Source organism: Bos indicus, chromosome 29 (assembly GCF_029378745.1).
Source record: "Bos indicus isolate NIAB-ARS_2022 breed Sahiwal x Tharparkar chromosome 29, NIAB-ARS_B.indTharparkar_mat_pri_1.0, whole genome shotgun sequence".
Lineage (NCBI taxonomy): Eukaryota > Metazoa > Chordata > Mammalia > Artiodactyla > Bovidae > Bos > Bos indicus.
This window is the reverse complement of record NC_091788.1, coordinates 27,741,610-27,763,262: the sequence shown is the minus strand read 5'-3', so window position 1 is coordinate 27,763,262 and position 21,653 is coordinate 27,741,610. Positions and strand designations below refer to the sequence as shown.

Below are 21,653 nucleotides of genomic sequence, written 5' to 3'. Positions count from 1 at the left end.
TTGCTCATGGTGATGCTTTCTAAGGCCCACTTGACTTCACATTCCAGAATGTCTGGCTCTAGGTCAGTGATCCCACCATCATGATTATCTGGGTCATGATGATCATTTTTGTACAGTTTTTCTGTGTACTCTTGCCACCTCTTAATATCTTCTGCTTGTGTTAGATCCATACCATTTCTGTTCTTTATCAAGCCCATCTTTGCATGAAATATTCCCTTGGTATCTCTAATTTTCTTGAAGAGATCTCTAGTCTTTCCCATTCTATTGTTTCCCTCTATTTCTTTGTATTGATCGCTGAAGAAGGCTTTCTTATCTCTTCTTGCTATTCTTTGGAACTCTGCATTCAGATGCTTACATCTTTCCTTTCTCCTTTGCTTTTTGCTTCTCTTCCTTTCACAGCTATTTATAAGGCTTCCCCAGACAGCCATTTTGCTTTTTTGCATTTCTTTCCATGGGGATGTTCTTGATCTCTGTCTCCTGTACAATGTCACAAACCTCATTCCATAGTTCATCAGGCACTCTATCTATCAGATCTAGGCCCTTAAATCTATTTCTCACTTCCACTGTATAATCATAAGGGATTTGATTTTGGTCATACCTGTATGGTCTAGTGGTTTTCCCTACTTTCCTCAATTTAAGTCTGAATTTGGCAATAAAGAGTTCATGATCTGAGCCACAGTCAGCTCCCGGTCATGTTTTTGCTGACTGTATAAGGTTCTCCATCTTTGGCTGCAAAGAATATAATCAATCTGATTTTGGTGTTGACCATCTGGTGATTTCCATGTGTAGAGTCTTCTCTTGTGCATTATATTACACTAAGTCTTCTGTGACTTACCAAGTAACGAAAATAATAATAATGAAGAATGTTTATTTTTCTCTGCTGCTTGAGTGGACTGAAAGGCATAAACGGAAATTGTGATCTATATTTCGAAAAGATTTTGAAGTCAAATCAGATCATACATGTTGGCTGCATTCTCTTAGAATCAATGGAACCAAACTTCAGAACCTGAAATTCCCTACCAAGACCAGAAGGTAAAATCAATGATAAGAAAGCCCTGGGGTTTTCTGGAGAAAGGAAGGTGAGTTTCTGAATTCCGTTTATTCGTGTCCTTTTTGTTTGAAATGGAAGTCCAAGGATCTAAGATATGACAATTTATTTCCCAATTTTGCATCCTGAGACTCACACAAACTTATTCAATGCAGGAATCAGTGAATGCTCAGAGATACTATGGGCCTAAAAGTATTCACTAGACAGTCAGTAAGTCCCCTCTCCATGGATGGAAGTCTCACTCATCTATAGTTACAGCTTTTACTCCGTGATGTGGGGTGAAGAGTTAACCTCTCATAGACTCTGGCCATTTAGTTTTAGTTAAGCAATTTTCTTTGTTCTCACCTCACCAGGTTTAATCTGCTTTAGAGACCAGCACCTAAGTTCTAGGTCTCTGCCTACAGTCTTACTGGTGAGGGGAGACTTCAAGTGAATGGAGAAATATTGAGATGTGGGAAGAGTGAGTCAATCCTGGTCCAAACCCCTCCTTTATCCATTCTTTGTTTTTTTCCCCAAGCAGTCAAGTCTGCACTGGGCAGTGGTTTCCTTCCTTCTGTAAGCTAAATTTTGATACTCTTCCTACTTAGTTTACAAAGACCCAGTTCAGTTCAGTTCAGTCATTCTTAGTGACCCCATGGACTGCAGCACACCAGGCCTCCCTGTCCATCACCAGCTCCCAGAGTTTACTCAAACTCATATCCATTGAGTCCGTGATGCCATCCAGCCATCTCATCCTGTCATTCCCTTCTCCTCCTGCCTTCAATCTTTCCCAGCATCAGGGTCTTTTCCAGTGAGTCACTTCTTGGCATCAGGTAGCTGATATTGGAGTATCAGCTTCAGCATCAATCCCTCCAATGAATATTCAGGAGTTATTTCATTTAGGACGGACTGCTTGGATCTCCTTGAAGTTCAAGGGACCCTCAAGAGTCTTCTCCAACACCACAGTTCAAAAGCATCAATTATTCAACACTCAGCTTTCTTTATAGTCCAACTCTCACATCCATACATGACTACTGGAAAAACGATAGCTTTGACTAGACAGACCTTTGTCAGTGAAGTAATGTCTCTGCTTTTTAATATGCTGTCTAAGTAGGTCATAACTTTTCTTCCAAGGAGCAAGCATCTTTTAATTTCATTACTGCGGTCACCACCTGCAGTGATTTTGGAGTCCAAAAAAATAAAGTCTCTCACAGTTTCCACTGTCTCCCCATCTATTTGACGTGAAGTGGTGGAACCAGATGCCACGATCTTAGTTTTCTGAATGTTGAGCTTCAAGCCAACTTTTTCAGTCTCATCTTTCACTTTCATCAAGAGGTTGTTTAGCTCTTCTTCGCTTTCTGCCATAAGGGTGGTGCCATGTGCATATCTGAAGGTTATTGAGATTTCTCTCGGAAATCTTTATTCCAGCTTGTGCTTCATCCATCCCAGCGTTTCTCATGATGTACTCTGCATATAAGTTACATAAACAGGGTGACAATATATAGCCTTGACACACTCCTTTCCCTATTTAAAACCAGCCTGTCGTCCCATGTCCAGTTCTAACTGTTGCTTCTGGACCTGCATACAGAGTTCTCAAGAGGCAGGGCAGGTGGTCTGGTATTCCCATCTCTTGAAGAATTTTTCCATGTTTGTTGTGATCCACCCAGTCAAAGGATTTGGCTTGGTCAATAAAGCAAAGTATATGTTTTTCTGGAACTCTCTTCCTTTTATGATGATCCAGCGGATGTTGGCAATTTGATCTCTGCTTCCTCTGACTTTTCTGATCTCTGCTTGAACATCTGGAAGTTTGTGGTTCACATATTGTTGAAGCCTGGCTTGGAGAATTTTAAGCATTACTTTGCTAACCTGTGAGATGAGTGCAATTGCACAGTAGTTTGAACATTATTTGGCATTGCCTTTCTTTGGGATTGGAATGAAAACTGACATTTCCCAGTCCTGTGGCCACTGCTGAGGTTTACAAATTTGCTGACATATTGAGTGAAGCACTTTCAGAACATCATCTTTTGGGATTTAAAATAGCTCAACTGAATTCCATCACCTCTACTAGCTTTGTTTGTAGTCATGCTTCCTAAGGCCCACTTGACTTTGCATTTCAGGATGTCTTTCTCTAGGTTAGTGATCACACCAGAAGCGAAAAAAGTAAAAATTCCATTTCATAATGGTAACACAGTTCCATGAGATAGTAGGTAAGACAATTCTGTGAGTCCACGTTGGGTTACTCTCAGATATCCCCAGCCCAAACACCACACTTGTGAGAGGAGATACTGTGTGAAAATTGAGTCATTGTTCTCTATGTAACCTTTTTCTTCTGTGCTCACAGATCACCTTAGAGAGGAATGGCTCCTGGAAATGGCTATTTTGTGACCAAATTGATTCTGTTGGGATTAACAAACCAATCAGATCTCCAACTCCCTCTATTCTTCCTGTTCCTAGGAATGTACCTGGTCACTGTGCTGGGAAATTTGGGATTTATAATCCTAATTGCACTGAATTCACACCTACACACCCCCAAGTACTTCTTCCTGTTTAATTTGTCTTTCACAAACCTCTGTTATTCTTCTGTATTTATATCCAAAATACTGATTAACTTTTTTTTTTTTTTTATCAAAGAAGAATATTATTTCTTACATGGGATGCATGACCCAGCTCTACTACTTCTGGTTTTTTGTCATCTCTGAATGCTATGTGCTAACATCAATGGCCTATGACTGCTATGTGGCCATCTGTAACCCACTTTTGTATAATGTTGTTATGTCCCCTAAAGTGTGTTCCAGCCTTATGCTTGGTTCCTACTTGATGGCATTTTCTGGTGCCATGGCTCACACTGGATGCATGCTGAGACTGACCTTCTATGATTGCAAACACCATCAACCATTATTTCTGTGACATCCTCTCTCTGCTCAGGATCTCCTCTACAAGTGCCTATGTCAGTGAGCTGGAAGTGTTCATTGTGGGAGGCAGCAATATCATTGTGCCGAGTCTCACCATCTTTGTTTCTTATGGTCTCATCCTCACCAGCATCTTCTACATTAGCTCCAAAGAGGGCAGGTCCAAAGCCTTCAGCACCTGCAGTTGGCACGTCTTTGCTGTTTCTCGCTTCTTTGGATTAGGGGTATTTATGTATCTCAAACCACCTTCTGCTGTGTCTATGGATGAAGGGAAAATCTCTTCTGTCTTTTATACCAATATGATTCCCATGATGGACCCATTAATTGATAGCCTGAGGAACAAATATGTTAAACTTACTCTGAGAAAAACCCTAAGTAAGAGACAGATTTGATTAGAACTGTCTGTGTGCATGAATTATAGGACAGTGAGATGTTGAGTGTTTAATTTTAGTGACAACCTTCTCGCCATATTTTTTATTATCTTTTTTTACCTAGTATCTTAAAGAAATTTGAGCCAGGACATGGAAGCAACCTAGATGTCCATCAGCAGATGAATGGATAAGAAAGCTGTGGTACATATACACAATGGAGTGTTACTCAGCCATTAAAAAGAATACATTTGAATCAGTTCTAATGATGTGGATGAAACTGGAGCCTATTATACAGAGTGAAGTAAGCCAGAAAGAAAAACACCAATATAGTATACTAACATATATATGGAATTTAGAAAGATGGTAACAATAACCCGGTATACGGGACAGCAAAAGAGACACAGATGTATAGAACAGTCTTTTGGATTCAGTAGGAGAGGGAGAGGGTGGGATGATTTGGGAGAATGGCATTGAAACATGTATAGTATCACATATGAAATGAATCACCAGTCCAGGTTTGATGCATTATACTGGATGCTTGGGGCTGGTGCACTGGGATGACCCAGAGGGATGGTATGGGGAGGGAAGGTGGGAGGGGGGTTCAGATTGGAAAATGAGTATACCTGTGGCAGATTCATGTTGATGTATGGCAAAACCAATACAATACTGTAAAGTAATTAGCCTCCAATTAAATAAATTTATATTAAAAGAAATTTGAGTCCTGTTTGAATAATTTATTTCCATTTTTATATATTTATCTCACTGTTTTCAAAATACATATAATCTGTTTTTCTTGAATAGTAATAATATTAAATAGTGAATATATTAGGATAAGGCAATGGCACCCCACTCCAGTACTCTTGCCTGAAAAATCCCATGGGTGGAGGAGCCTGGCAGGCTGCAGTCCATGGGGTTGCTAAAAGTTGGACATGACTAAGCGACTTCACTTTCACTTTCATGAATTGGAGAAGGAAATGGCAACTCATTCCAGTGTTCTTGCCTGGAGAATCTCAGGGACAGGAGAGCCTGGTGGGCTGCTGTCTATGGGGTCGCACAGAGTCAGACACGACTGAAGTGACTTAGCAGTGAATATATTATCTCTTTTCATTATCATTTTGAATTTATTTTTACACTGGGAAAAGAATAGTCTCCAAATAAAGAATTACATAACACTAGATTGAAAACATATCACTAGGGTTTTTTTTTATTTATCAGTTTGCAATAAGAATGACAAATAAGATACTCTTTCTACTCTTATCTTCCATATTTCACATGGCAATAATATACCCTCTTTAAATATGTTATTTTTGGGGGGGCTCCAAAATCACTGCAGATGGTGACTGCAGCCATGAAATTAAAAGACGCTTACTCCTTGGAAGGAAAGTTATGACCAACCTAGATAGCATATTCAAAAGCAGAGACATTACTTTGCCAACAAAGGTCCATCTAGTCAAGGCTATGGTTTTTCCAGGGGTCATGTATGGATGTGAGAGTTGGACTGTGAAGAAAGCTGAGTGCCAAAGAATTGATGTTTTTGAACTGTGGTGTTGTAGAAGGCTCTTGAGAGTCCCTTGGACTGCAAGGAGATCCAACCAGTCCATTCTGAAGGCGATCAGCCCTGGGATTTCTTTGGAAGGAATGATGCTAAAGCTGAAACTCCAGTACTTTGGCCACCTCATGCAAAGAGTTGACTCATTGGAAAAGACTCTGATGCTGGGAGGGATCGGGGGCAGGAGGAGAAGGGGACAACAGAGGAGGAGATGGCTGGATGGCATCACTGACTCGATGGATGTGAGTCTGAGTGAACTCCGGGATTTGGTGATGGACAGGAAGGCCTGGTGTGCTGCAATTCATGGGATCACAAAGAGTTGGACATGACTGAGCGACTGAACTGAAATACTTCTTTAGATTGTTGATTCTAAGAGTCTCAAGGATAACCATTTCCCATCTGTAAACATTGAGTGTTAAGCTTCTTTTGGCAAAGAGTTTATTTTTCACCTTTGTAAGTCAAATTGACACATAGCCAATCATCAAAATTCATGTTTTGCATGGGTGGGAAAGTGAAGCCAAGACTGGATAATGATTTATTTAAAGTCACACAGCTTTAGAAAGAAAAATTGTACATGTTTCAATGCCATTCTCCCAAATCATCCCACCCTCTCCCTCTCCCACCGAGTCCAAAAGATTGTTCTATACATCTGTGTCTCTTTTGCTGTCCCGTATACAGGGTTATTGTTACCATCTTTCTAAATTCCATATATATGTGTTAGTATACTGTGTTGGTGTTTTTCTTTCTGGCTTACTTCACTCTGTATAATAGTCTCCAGTTTCATCCACCTCATTAGAACTGATTCAAATGTATTCTTTTTAATGGCTGAGTAACACTCCATTGTGTATATGTACCACAGCTTTCTTATCCATTCATCTGCTGATGCACGATACAGGATGCTTGGGGCTGGGCACTGGGACGACCCAGAGGGGTGGTACGGGGAGGGAGGAGGGAGGAGGGTTCAGGATGGGGAACATGTGTATACCTGTGGCAGATTCATGTTGATATATGGCAAAACCAATACAATATTGTAAAGTTAAAAAATAAAATAAAATAATTAAAAAAAAAGAAAAATTGTAAACTAACTTGTTATCATTCTGACTTTGTATTATTCTTCAGTATATTCTACATACTCTTGATTATGTTATTCTATTTCAGTGAGCATGAAATATAAGAAAGCATTCCTGATTTAAAGTTGACTCTCCTCTGTCTCAGAATGACATATGAATTTTTCTCAAACTCGGTATTACTTTCTTTTCTTTTTAGCAAAACAGTTTGATTGTCTTTTGCTGTTGTTGTCAGAAAGCCTTTTAAGCTCATATATTATAGAGATGATTTGCTCAAAACGGGAAATTACTATTTTTGCAAAATTAAAAACCTGAATTTGGAGTGCTTGCAAGTGTTTGTACTTCAGAGAGCAGGACATGAGAAGTAAGGATGCTCAGAAATGTGTAATTATGTCAGGACTCAATAAATTTTGAGTATTGTTCAAAAATATTGACCATATTTATTTATGGTCAATAAATAAGATGTCCCAGTGTGGGATGTGGTCATGAGATTTAGAGACTCAGGCTTCTCTTGTGGCTGAGTTGGTAGTAAAGTAAAAAAGAAAAATTAAAAAAACTAAACAGAAAAAAAAAAAAAAAGAAGAATCTGTGTGCAATGCAGGAGATCTGGGTTGATCCCTGGGTTGGGAAGATACCCTGGAGTAGGGAACACACTCCACAATTCTGGCCTGGAGAATTCCATGCACTGTATAGTCCCTGGGGTCACAAAGAATCAGACATGACTGAGTAACTTTCACTTTCACTCTGAAACTGTTTCCTGTTTTGCATATTTCACTATTCATAAATCTTTTATAAAACTATTTGCATAATGAGCACACTTGGTTAGTGTTTTGTAGAATGAAAGTGGAAGAGCTGTGATTTCATTTGGGGAAGTGAATAGAGAGAAGGCATCAGTTACAGGGGATAAATCATGAGGACTAATTGCATTAAGAAAGGAAGAAGTAATTTACCCAAAAAACTGTTGGATAATGAAACAGACCTACAGACTCACTCCTTGTGCAAGAACCTAGATACTATTAGATCACAGAATTTCTATATATCAGATGAAAGCTTAAGTTTTTTATGATTTAAAATGTTAAACCAACGGGACTAGATGACCTTTGAACAAGTAGATTATTTCTGGTTTTGTTGGCTTCTGTGTGCTACATTCATGTGGAATTTTAGGTACAGAAACATCAAATTACAGCTGTGAGAATAATAACAATGTGGAAGAAATATTTGGAGAATAAAGCGAGTTATGACAAGAATGTTAGATTATTTTTTGAAAGCAAAGATGTGCTACTTTAAAAATCTTCAATATGCTGTTATCAGTGATGCTGTAATCATTTCCTAAGATATTTTTAATAATATTCATCACTTCTTTTAAGTAGAGGGGTAATCAAGCCAGAATATCTTAAATGCTCAGTTCAGTCACTCAGTTGTGTCTGACTCTTTGTGATCCCGTGGGCTGCAGCACACCAAGCTTCCCTGCCCATCACCAACTCCGGGAGCTTGTTTAAAATCATGTGCATCGATTCAGTGATGCCATCCAACCTCACATCCTCTGTTGTCCCCTTCTGCTCCTGCCTTCAGTCTTTCCCAGAATCAGCGTCTTTTCTAATGACTAATTTCTTCTCATCAGGTGGCCAAAGTGTTGGAGCTTCAGCTTTAGCATCAGTCCTCCCAGTGAAAATTCAGGACTGAGTTCCTTTAGGGTTGACCGGTTTGATATCCTTGTATTTCTTCCTTTCTTGAGTTATGTGATTGGCACCGACAGGTTTTGAGGAAAGTTACAGTTCTTCTGAAGGTGTTCAATCTTAGAGTCAAACTTGTAAGCCCTGGGTTTCACCTATGCCCATCAACCAGGACGGAGCTTTTTCTAAATTGGTGTGAAATTGGATTCTTTTCCAAAAGGTTGCATCATGAATATACATTTTCTTAAATAATTTAGCTAGACTAGTAATTTTAAATATTATACAATATATTGGGAAGACTCTAAACAAGAGCTAGAGAGCTAAGAAGATGTTTCAAAGAAGCCTGCATTTTAAATTTCACATGGCATGTTTTTAATTTTCATTCATCAGAAATTCAGTATTTAGCAGTTTCTTCCATCTCCATTTTAAATTTTGCCCCACTAAAAACAAACAAATTATATAATTGTGGTAGCTGCACAAGTCATTATTTAGTTTGTGGATGACCTCTTTTTGGGGGGCATTTTGAAGGCATATTTTTGAGTATCTGATGCTTTTCCATCAATAAGAGAACACTCTATTATCATAGAATGATATTCTTCTTCCTCCTTCAACTCAATATAAGTAGTATGTTTGAAGATAGACCCATGTAGGTTTATTTTTCACACAAAAACACATATATTTCTAAAATGGGTTGAATCTCCCAAGACAGTTGAGTGGTCTTTGAAAAGTAAACATTCTCCTACTTTCTTTTTTATGTTTTTGAGAAAGTTAAAGTTTTGTACCATATTTAAAGTGTACAAGATACTTTGATCAATTAGAATGGTACTTTCATGGCTTCTCGTCAAAGTTAACTCTGACTCAGTTTCTTCTTTAATTTTAACCAAGCCTTAATCATAGTTTTGAGAATTATGTTTTTACCACATTGCTTCAATTTCCAAGTGGGTAGTGGAGAAGCACTGAAAGTTCTTGAACTACGGAGGGAGACAGCTGCGGATTTCAAACTTTATTCTAGCAGCATTATTCATGACCAAATAAGAGTGAATATGTGGCAAAATGTAAACATAATCGTTAGGAGCCTCAATAGCTCACCATTACACTGGTTCAGTTTAATCATAAAGCCAGAAGTTGTGTGGTGGCTGGGGACAGGTGGGTGCAGGTCATTGTGGTTGTAGATGTTGTGGTTTAGCATAAGAGAAGTTTTGAATGTATTCCAGAAGCTCTTAGACAGAAATGAGTTTCAGAAGTATTCTTTGAATTCTTTCTGTGTACTTGGCATTGTTCTTAGTTTCAGGATCCAAATAGTTAACAAGATAGAATAAATGTGTATCCTTATAGAATATACAGTTTATAGAAAAGCATAAAATAAAGAGGAAAAGTCTAATGAGTATTATGAAAGAGAATCTACTGAAATTTATGAGAAAATTAGTAATAACAGCTGACGTTTATTGACTCTCATATGCCAATACAGGTCCAACCATTTTACTTAGTTGTTTTTTTTTTTTTTTTTTTTCATTTGATTAACACAACATCTTAATGAAAGAGAAGCTATTTTTACATTCCTTATTTTACATAGGAGAACCAAGAGATTCAATAACTGGTCCAAAGTGTTATAGTGTGTAAAAGTGGAAGAAGGAAGGTAGGATTCACAGCACTCTAACTCTATAACTATACACTTTTCTATGATGAGAAGAATTGACAACTTCAGTTACTGAAATGTTACAGAAAATTAGGCAGCAGGAGAGTCTGGTAGAAATTTCAGGAATATGTTAAAAGTATAAACTATAGAAGGGATATACTATATTGCATATTTTTTCACAGACATCTCAGAAAGAGAACAACTGTAATGAGTTGCTGCAACATTTGATGTATTCAGGTAAAGAAATAAACCTGAAAGTAGGTCTTTTCTGGAAATATGTCCATTTAGTAAATGTGAATAAAGAGGGAATTTGACAATGTAGTAGCTTTCCCCTCAGAGGTGTAGATAATGAGGAGATGGGAATTCACTTTGGATCTACCTGAGGGATGTACAGTCCCCAGAGTAAAGCAAAAATGACTAAGAACGAGTCCCTAAGAAGCTAAAGACAGATCAAGAACCAGGATCCATAATTTCCTTATTTCATATTGTACATATAATCTACACCCTGCGGAGGAGACCAAGCAAGCTTCTAACCTGTTTTTCAGTAAGTGCATTACATCATTACACTCACATTAAATCTGTGTCTAATCAAGTAGCAGGGATGATAATGAAAGGATTATCTTTCTTCTGTCACATGAGAACACTGAAAATATCAGAAATTATAGAAGCTCAGAATGCTTCCAGAGCATAGGTGAATTAATGTCTAGCTTCTCTCCCCTAAATCAAATGGATCAAGCCTGGAGAATGTGAAATAACATTTTCAGAATCAACAAAGTAAAGACATAAGGTAAGGGAGACAGTCCCGCAGTTTTAAGATACAGGTTGGGTGAGTTTCTGAGTTTAATTTACAATACTTATTCCTTGTTTTGTGATCAAAGTCCAGGGACCTATATTATATGTCCATTCTTTCTCATTTTGTGCAGCTGAGACTCAAATAAAACTACTGGAAGCATCTATTGGAGAGGAGTCAGAGAATATTAGAGGGGCTCAAAGACATATCAGTCAGGAAGTTTCCTCTAAATAGGTAGATCTCTCACTCTTCTTCCTTTATGATTTTTACTCTGTGACAAGGTTGGTAACAATTCTCCTAGACTCGAGTCCCCTCATCTTGGTTTAGAAACAGTGTTCTTGGTTCCTGCCACATAAGGTCTATCTGCATGAGAAGCCAGTGCTAGGTTGCTAGGGTCGCTGCCTCCAGTTGTACTGGTGAGAGAAGAGTTCACAGGAATGAGGGAATGTTAAGAAGAGAGTGGAAGAGTTGCATTCTTGTCCATCCTTCTTTTCCCTGGGTTTTTCCAGAAGGTACATTTGCATATGGCAGCTCTTGCCTTCCCTCTCTAGTGTGATTGTGATATCCTTTGCTAAATTTAGCTTATAAAAACTCTAGTTAAGAGAGTCCACATCACTCTATATCCTGATAATGGAAAAGGCAGACTGTATGGGACCAGGTCAGGATAGTGTCAGGCGTTTGCAGTGTGTATTCTGTTTTGTAGAATGGGACACTGAATGAACTGAGTTGTTCTCTAATGGACCCTTTCTTCTATCCACAGATTCCTTTAGAGAAGAATGGCTCCTGGAAATGGGTCTTTTGTGACTCAATTCATTTTGATGGGATTAACAGACCAACCAGATCTCCAGCTCCCCTTGTTCTTCCTGTTCCTAGGAATGTATGCAGTCACTGTGATGGGGAATTTGGGTTTGATAATCTTAATTTTGCTAAATTCACATCTATACACTCCCATGTACTTTTTCCTCTTTAACTTGTCCTTCATAGACCTCTGTTATTCTTCTGTGTTTACACCCAAAATGCTGATTAACTTCTTACCAAAGAAGAATATTATTTCTTACATGGGGTGCATGGCTCAGCTCTACTTCTTCTGTTTCTTTGTCATTTCTGAAATCTATGTGCTGACATCAATGGCCTATGACCGCTATGTGGCCATCTGTAACCCACTCTTGTATAATGTTGTGATGTCCCCTAAAGTGTGTTCCAGCCTTATGCTTGGTTCCTACTTGATGGCATTTTCTGGTGCCATGGCTCACACTGGATGCATACTGAGACTGACCTTCTGTGATGCAAACACCATCAACCATTATTTCTGTGACATCCTCCCTCTGCTCCAGCTCTCCTGCACAAGTACCTTCATCAATGAGCTTGTAGTTTTCTTTGTGGCAGGCATCAATATAATTGTGCCCAGTATTGCCATCTTTGTCTCTTATGGTCTCATTTTCTCCAACATCTTTCATATCAGCTCCACAGAAGGCAGGTCCAAAGCCCTAAGCACCTGCAGTTCTCACATAATTGCTGTTTCTCTGTTCTTTGGGTCAATGTCATTTATGTATCTCAAACCATCTTCTGCTGGGTCTATGGATGATAGAAGAATCTCTTTTGTCTTTTACACCAATGTGGTTGCTATGATGAACCCCTTAATCTACAGTTTTAGAAATAAAGATGTGAAAACAGCTCTGAGAAAAACTGTAAGTGGAATTCAGTTTTGATTAGAAACAGTGTCTTTTTGTGCAGATATTCAAAGTATAGGAGGATTCTCTTTTCAATTATAATAATTTTATTACCATCTTCTTATGCTATTTCATTTTTATCATATTGAAGAAATTTGAGACAACTTATTTATACTTATCATACAGGAGCACTTCTCTCCTTATTCATCATTTGCATAATTTCCTTTTCTCACACATTTTGATTTATTAGTACTATTAAAAAGAAATGTACTATCTTATTTGCTATTTATAACTGTGGTGTTGGAGAAGACTCTTGAGAGTCCCTTGGATTGCAAGGAGATCCAACCAGTCCATCCTAAAGGAGATCAGTCCTGAGTTTTCATTGGAAGGACTAATGTTGAAGCTGAAACTCCAATACTTATGGCCACCTGATGCAAAGAGCTGACTCATTCAAAAAGACCCTGATGTTGGGAAAGATTGAAAGTGGGAGAAGACGGGGATGACAGAGGATGAGATGGTTGGGTGGCATCACCGACTTAATGGACATGAGTTTGAGTAAACTCCAGGACTTAGTGATGGACAAGGAAGCCTGGCATGCTGCAGTCCCTGGGGTTGCAAAGAGTCCGACATGACTGAGTGACTAAACTGAACTGAACTTACTATTTATGGGCTTCCCAGTTGGCTCATTGGTAAAGAATATGCCTGAGATTGCAGGAGATGTATTTTCAATCCCTGGGTCAGGAAGATCCTCTGGAGGAGGAAACAGCAACCCACTCCTGCATTCCTGCTTGGGACATCCCATGGACAAAGGACCCTAGAGGGCTACTGTCTATGAGGTCACAAACACATATGACTTAGTGAATGAGCTTGCACAGGTTACTATTTGTTATAATACATTTTATTTGTTTATTATATCGTTTTCTAGAAAACATTTTTCTCCATTAGTTTGAACTTCCCTTTCCCTCTGAAAATATAAGATGGCCATCAAATGATCAAATCAGGGAACATTAATGTGATGTAATGTCACTGGGGATGTCTTATCTGCCAATTGCCATTGGAAGCATAAATCTCAGAATTTCTCCTCTTTCCATCTTTCCAGGCTTCATTTAGCAAGACTCAGTTCAGTTCGGGTCAGTCACTCAGTCTTGTCTGATGCTTTGGGACCCCAGATTATAACACCTTTAATTCCTGAAGTAGAAGATCTCAGGACACTGTTAAGTATAACACACTTTGCATCTTTAAACACTGCATTATACTTCCTTTGACAAAGTATTTTTTTTTACCTGCACACAACGGTTTGTCAAAATATATTTATTATATGGACAGTGCAATAAAGCTCAGAGTAGTCAATGATTTATTTACATTCATATATGTTTTTAATGAAAAAATCTAGAATAAATTTAGGGTTCAGATTTCAAGTTTCTAATCTCCTTAGTATCCTTTGCTTCTATTTTATTTCATTAATTTTGTTTAAATAAACATGGCACAGAAAAAACTATCTAGCTTGTAAGCTGACTGTGCTTTGTTTCACAGTGGTACATGAATTTCTTTCAGGGTGAGTATTGCTCTTTTATTTTATTTTTTTAAGAAGAGTTTGTCAGGGCGTTTTTTGTTATAGTTATTTATTGAAAAGATAATACCTCTTGGGCCAGTATACTGGGGAGATGATTGGTCAAGTAAGAACGTTCCTTCTTTTACAAAATTTAAAAAAAACAAAATAGATTTGGAATGCTTGCAAGTGTTTGCAATTCAGAGAACAGGACATGAGAGAGAAAGGAGCCCAGAAGCCTCTCCTGAGGCTGGGCATCAACAAACACAATAAATAAGACGTTCCCTGTGGAGCGTGGTTGTGGGGCTTGGGCCCTGCATTTTAGTTTGGAAGTTTATTCCGTTCCATTTGGTGAAATAAATATATCCAGTCCATAAAGTTTTTTCTAAACTTATAGTACACAGTGGCCATACAGTAGTAGAATTAGGTGAACAAAGTTGAATAAGCTATGATCAGAACTGGGGAAAAACAGGTACAAATAAGACTATTTTTCATGACATAAAATGGTGAGTAGTAATTAAAGCTCAAATTAGAAGGAATCTAGAAAATATGATAGAAAACTAAATCTATATTTATTAGTCTCCTCCTTTTTCTGGACAGCCCTAGAAATATTATAGAGATCATGGGATTTATCTGGATAGGATAAAAACAGAAACTTTTGATATTAAAAAAAGCTAAACTCACAAATCTCCATTCCTTTGGTGTAAACTTGGCACAATAAAATCACTCCTGCTTTGGTTGCCTTCTATATGCTACTTCCTTATGAATTTAAGGTATAAAACCATAAATCAATTTGCAGTTAGAACTATGATAATTTGAAAGAAATATTTGGTGGATAAATCAAGTTGTAATAATGTGTTTTCTGGAATAGGTTATTGTATTTCTTTTTTTTTTTTTTTGAGAAAATATGGAAAATAGTCTAAAATTCATAAACCTTAATTGTGACAATTTCAACACTTTTAAAGGTAAGTTTAATAACATTTTTGATTTTACATGTTTTCTAATCTTATTTCAAAAGTTAGATATTGTGAATTTAGCAACACTGGTATGTTTGCTTGTTTGCATTTTTAGATGTTCAGCATTGACTTACATTTTTTTTTTCCTCCTTGCTATATTCTTGACTTATGGTTTTAAATGACCACTCATACCACAGCCCCTGATCTCAATACAAACATATATAATTTTCACATGCCAAGGTCTATAGGTATACAAAATAGTTGACCTAGTTAGATATTTTTCTCTTTTACATATTATCCCTTTTTATAAGCTCGTCTTCCTTATTGATAAAGAAGTGTATCTAAAGAAGTAAATAATAATTACACTATTTGGGAACTGTTACACGCACTGCAGAAGTGCATGCAATCTGTTCTGCATTTTACCACTATTTGAGGTGCCAAAATTGTGTTACAGCGCTCACAAGTCTTCCATTTGAGAAACCTCAAAATAGAAGTTAAATTTATTTCATTTTTAGAAAAAGTAAATGCTCTTTCATATTAGATGTCATTCTGTCAGAATATTGCAGAAAAAATGACTGAGCAACTAAATAACACAAGTGTTATAGTTTGTAATGGTGGAATAAGGAAAGCAAGATTCACAACAGTCTTGCTCAATAGCTCCTACTATTTTCTATGATAAGAAAACTTCAGTTACTGAAATTTTCCAGAAATTGACCCAACAGGAGAGACAGAAATTTCAGGTGTTTATTAAAGATATAAAATATAGAAGGGCCATCTGTGCTGCATGCTTAGTCGTGTCTGACTCTTGCAACGTTATAGACTGTAGTCCATGGCATTCTCCAGGCAAGAATACTGAAGTGAGTTACCATTCCCTTCTCCAGAGTCTTCTGCATTGCAGGCAGACTCTTTACCGACTGAGCTATGAGGGAAGTCCCCATAGAAGGGACATAGAGTGTTGGAAATTATTTCAGAGATACCCTACATAGAGAACTGAAATGAGTTATTTCAACATTTGAAAAAAATTAGATAAAGAAATAAGGAAACTTGAAAGTAGGACCTTGGAGAAAACTCATTCACTTAAGAAACGGACAAAACAGGGAATGAGGAAATGGAGTAGCTTTCCCTTCGGATGTGAAGATAATGAGGGAGACGGGATTTTACTTTGATCCACCTGAGGGATGTTCAGTCCCTAGAGTAAAGTGAAAATGGTTAAAAGAGTGAGTCCCTAAGGACCTAAAGGCAGATAATGAACCATGTATATACATTCCTTCTTCTTTTTTTTTTTTCATACGATCTGCTCCCTGGGGAATTGTTGGAGCAAACCTCTAGTCTGTTTTAAACCATGTGCATGACATCACCACACTCATATTAAATCTTCTGTGTTTAATCAAGTTGTGAGTGTGATAACAAAATGCTTTATTTTCCTCTACTTGTTGAGGGGACTGAAAATAAACAGAAATTATGGTAGTTCATAAAGTTTTTGAGGGTATACGTCAATGCTGTCTCATTTTAGAGTCAAAGGAATCAAGCCTCAAGAACCTGACATTACATTTCCAGTACCAACAAGGTGAGGACTAATGATAAGGGAGCCAGCCCCGAGGTTTTCTGCCCTAAGGAGGGTGGGTTTCTGAATTCATCTTACATGCCGAATTCCATTTACAATACTTATTCCTTGTTCTGAGATGAAAATCCAGGGTCCATTGTTTCTCCTTCTGTGTAGTTCTGGGAGTCAAGTGAAGCTAATGGATGAGTCTGTTGGAGAGGGGTCAGAGACTGTTCAGAGACAGAAGGGGGCTCAAAGGACATATCAGTCAGGAAGTTTCTTTTAAATAGGTGCAACTCTCACTCTTCTACCTTTATGGCTTTTTACTCTGTGACAAGTCGAGTAACTTAACTCATAGATTCTGGGCCCTTCATTTTGGATTAGAAAGCATGTTTTTGATTGGGATCACATCACAGCTAACCTGCATTAGAAGCCAGTGCCAGGTTGCTAGGATCACTGCCTCCAGTTATAGCGGTGAGGGAAGAGTTCAAATGAGGAAATGTAGAGATGACAATAGGACAATTGTATCCTACTCCATCTCTCTTCCCCTTGGATTTTCCAGCAGGAATGCTTGCATATGACAGGACTGGCTTTCCCTCTGTAGACTGTTTGTAATGTACTTTTCTATATTTAGCTTATAACAGCTCTAAGAAAGGGCACGTTCACATCACTCTGTATCGTGATAATGGTAAAGTCAGATTCTATGTGACAAGGCTGGTACAGTCTCAGACATTCCCAGTGTGTATACTCTTGTGCTGGGCTTCCCTGGGGCTCAGTGGTAAAGAACACTCCTGCTAATGCAGATGTGGTTCTATCCCTGGGTTGGGAAGAACACCTGGTAAATGAAATGGCAATCCACTCCAGTATTCTTGCCTGGGAAATTCCATGGACAGAGGAAACTTGTGGGCTACAGTCCATGGGGTCCCAAAAGAGCTGGACACAACTTAGTGACTAAACAAGAAAAACAACTGAGCTCTTTTATAGGTGAGACACTGTGGAAGGGCTGGGTTGTTCTCTAATGGAACCCTTTTCTCTTCTATCCATAGATTCCCTTAGAGAAGAATGGCTCCTGGAAATAACTCTTTCATGACTGAATTCATTCTGTTGGGATTAACAGACCGACCTGATCTTCAACTCCCTCTGTTCTTCCTGTTTCTAGGAATATATATAGTCACTGTGCTAGGAAATTTGGGATTGATAATCCTAATTGCACTGAATTCACATCTGCATACTCCCATGTACTTTTTCCTCTTTAATTTGTCCTTCATAGATCTCTGTTATTCTTCTGTGTTTACACCCAAAATGCTGATTAACTTCACATCAAAGAAGAATATTATTTCTTACATGGGGTGCATGGCTCAGCTCTACTTCTTCTGTTTCTTTGTCATTTCTGAAATCTATGTGCTGACATCAATGGCCTATGACCGCTATGTGGCCATCTGTAAGCCACTCTTATATAATGCTACCATGTCCCCTAAAGTGTGTTCCAGCCTTATGCTTGGTTCCTACTTGATGGCATTTTCTGGTGCCATGGCTCACACTGGATGCATGCTGAGACTGACCTTCTGTGATGCAAACACCATCAACCATTATTTCTGTGATGTCCACCCTTTGCTCCAGCTCTCCTGCACAAGTACCTATGTCAATGAGCTTGTAGTTTTCATTGTGGTGGGCATCAACATCATTGTGCCCAGTTTCACAATCTTTGTCTCCTATTGTCTCATCCTCACCAACATCCTCCACATCAAGTCCACAGAGGGCAGGTCTAAAGCCCTCAGCACCTGCAGTTCCCACATCATTGCTATTTCTCTGTTCTTTGGATCAAGTGCATTTATGTATCTCAAACCATCTGCTGCTGGGTCTATGGATGAGGAAAAAATCTCTTCTGTCTTTTACACCAATGTGGTTTCTGTGATGAACCCTTTAATCTATAGTTTGAGAAACAAAGATGTGAAAACTGCTCTGAGAAAAACCCTGAGTAGGAGATAATTTTGAATAGATAGAGTATCTGCCCGTGCAGTTGGGCACAGGAAAGTTTCTGTGTTTAATCATAGTAACTTTATTGACAATCTTCTTATTTCTTTTTCACCGTGTGGAAGGGTATCTGAATCATCTCACAATTTATTTCCACTTTTTAAGAATCGGTCTCTCAGTGCACCAGCCCCAAGCATCCAGTATCGTGCATCGAACCTGGACTGGAAAAAAAAAAAGAACCCGTCTCTCTTTTCTTACCACTAGCACAATTTCCTTTTCTCATTTTCTCCCATTTATTAATACTCTTCAGAAAAATGTATTAAATCTGTTTTTTTTTTATCATCTTGAACTTTTTTCCCTGTTGAAATAGAAGACTGGTCTACTGATGATCAAATTGGGGAACAATAGGTTGATGTGGTGTCTTTACGGTTGTCTTATCTGACATCTGCCATTGGAAGCAGGAATCAGACAATGTTTTCTCTTCTCTTCCTTCCAGTCTTCCTTGGGCAAGAATATATTTCATTTAATCCCTGACATATAAGGTTACATAATGATTGTTCAATATAAACAATTTTGCTTTTGTTAGTAACGCACATTTTGCTTTCTTGACAAAGATTTTTCTTACTTTTTCACAGCTAGTCCTGCACATAACAGATTATAAACATACACTGCCTGGATGGGAAAGTATAACTCAGAGTAGTTGTTGCTTTATTTACAGTTGCATATCTTTTAATGAAAACTTCTAGACTAAATTCAGTATTATGATTTAAAGTCTGCTATTCTCGGTATACTTGCTTCTACTTTATCTCATTATTTTTGTTTCAGTAAACATGGAAAAGAAGAAAATATTCTAATATAAAATTTGACTGTGCTTTGTACCTGGGTGGTACATGAATTTTTCTCAGAGTGGGTATTTATTTTTAGTGTTGTTTTTAGTTTATGAAAATAATTATTTTGTTCTTGTCATTGTTGGGAAATCAGAGGCCTTATGGACCTGGATGCTAGGGAGATGACTGGCTTAAGTAAGGATATTATTTCTTCCAAAAAATTAAGAAAAAAAAAATTGAACATTTGCAGGTATTTTCACTTCAAGGAAAAGAGCTTGTCAGATTAGAGTCCAGAATTCAGGCATGAGGCCAAAGTTCAACAAGCCACATTGTCAATAAATAAGAGGTTTTTGTGGTGATTTCTCATGAGGCTTAGGAACTGCCTTTAAATATATTTTATTTTAACCTATTCCATCTAGAACATTAAATATTTAGTCCATAAAGTTTTCATAAACTTATGATACAAAGTGACTATACAATAGTACTGTTGTTTGAAATGAAGGTCGAGAAGTGGCTACATGTGAGGAGAAAATTAGAGAACTCTTTTTTTTTTTTTTCCTGAAGATAAAATAACTGTTAGTGATTAAAACAAATAGGGATAAAGAATCTAGGAAATAAATTTTTAAAAAATAAAAGCCTCTTTTTTTATGATTCTCCTCTTTTTTCTGGAAGACCTAGAACTATGAAGATCACAAGATTTCTATGGGTAGGATGAAAACTTATTTGATAATTAAAAAAAAAAAATGAACCAACCTCCAACACTGTGTTTAACCTGGACAAGACTAAATCACTTCTCCTTTTGTTGGCTACTTCCTCTTGGATTTTAAGGTATAAAATCTTCAAATTGCTGTTAGAGAACAATAGTTTGAAAAATATATTTGGTGACTAACTCAAGTTATGACTTTTCTCAAACAGGACATTGGATTACTTTCTTTTTGACAAAATATGGGGAAACGGATACTCTAAAATGCTTAAATGACTCTTGTGCACAGTCACTCAGTTGTGTCCTACTCTTTGTGACCCCATGGACTGTAGCCAACTAGACTCCTTTGCCCATGGAATTTTCCAGGCAAGGATACTGGAGTGGGTTGCCCTAGGTTTGTTGTCAGTTCAGTTCAGTCACTCAGTCATGTCCTACTCTTTGAGACCCCATGAATCCCAGCACGCCAGGCTCCCTGTCCATCACCAACTCCCGGAGTTCACCCAGACTCACGTCCATCGAGTCAGTGATGCCATCCAGCCATCTCATCCTCTGTCGTCCCCTTCTCCTCCTGCCCCCAATCCCTCCCAGCATCAGGGTCTTTTCCAATGAGTCAACTCTTCGCATGAAGTGGCCAAAGTACTGGAGTTTCAGCTTTAGCATCATTCCTTCCAAAGAAATCCCAGGGCTGATCTCCTTCAGAATGGACTGGTTGGATCTCCTTGCAGTCCAAGGGACTCTCAAGAGTCTTCTCCAACACCACAGTTCAAAAGCATCAATTCTTCGGTGCTCAGCCTTCTTCACAGTCCAACTCTCACATCAATGCATGACCACAGGAAAAACCATAGCCTTGACTAGAAGAACCTTTGTTGGCAAAGTAACGTCTCTGCTTTTGAATATGCTATCTAGGTTGGTCATAACTTTCCTTCCAAGGAGTGAGCGTCTTTTAATTTCATGGCTGCAGTCACCATCTGCAGTGATTTTGGAGCCCAAAAAAATAAAGTCTGACACTGTTTCCACTGTTTCCCCATCTATTTCCCATGAACTGATGAGACCAGATGCCATTATCTTCGTTTTCTGAGTGTTGAGCTTTAAGCCAACTTTTTCACTCTCCACTTTCACTTTCATCAAGAGGCTTTTTAGTTCCTCTTCACTTTCTGCCATAAGGGCGGTGCCATCTGCATATCTGAGGTGATTGATATTTTTCCCAGCAATCTTGATTCCAGCTTGTGTTTCTTCCAGTCCAGCGTTTCTCATGATGTACTCTGCATATAAGTTAAATAAGCAGGGTGACAATATACAGCCTTGATGTACTCCTTTTCCTATATGGATCCAGTCTGTTTTTCCACGTCCAGTTCTAACTGTTGCTTCCTGACCTGCATACAGATTTCTCAAGAGGCAGGTCAGGTGGT

The 21,653-nt window shown here is 38.2% G+C and overlaps 2 protein-coding genes and 1 pseudogene across 2 annotated transcripts; all 3 read left to right on the top strand.

The window, feature by feature from the left end:
• The first annotated feature begins 3,384 nt into the window (after positions 1 to 3,384).
• On the top strand, positions 3,385 to 4,328 carry LOC139180717 (olfactory receptor 8B3-like; annotated as a pseudogene).
• A 7,470-nt stretch (positions 4,329 to 11,798) lies between these two features.
• Positions 11,799 to 12,731, top strand: LOC109554049 (olfactory receptor 8B3-like). Its single transcript, XM_019954353.2, has one exon. The coding sequence runs from the start codon at positions 11,799 to 11,801 to the stop codon at positions 12,729 to 12,731; it is 933 nt and encodes a 310-aa protein (XP_019809912.2).
• A 5,071-nt stretch (positions 12,732 to 17,802) lies between these two features.
• Positions 17,803 to 18,729, top strand: LOC109554211 (olfactory receptor 8B3-like). Its single transcript, XM_019954530.2, has one exon. The coding sequence runs from the start codon at positions 17,803 to 17,805 to the stop codon at positions 18,727 to 18,729; it is 927 nt and encodes a 308-aa protein (XP_019810089.2).
• The last annotated feature ends 2,924 nt before the right edge of the window (positions 18,730 to 21,653 follow it).

What these genes read in the sequence shown, in the direction of transcription:
- LOC109554049 (XM_019954353.2), top strand. Translation starts at nt 11,799, where the DNA reads ATGGCTCCTGGAAATGGGTCTTTTGTGACTCAATTCATTTTGATGGGA.
- LOC109554211 (XM_019954530.2), top strand. Translation starts at nt 17,803, where the DNA reads ATGGCTCCTGGAAATAACTCTTTCATGACTGAATTCATTCTGTTGGGA.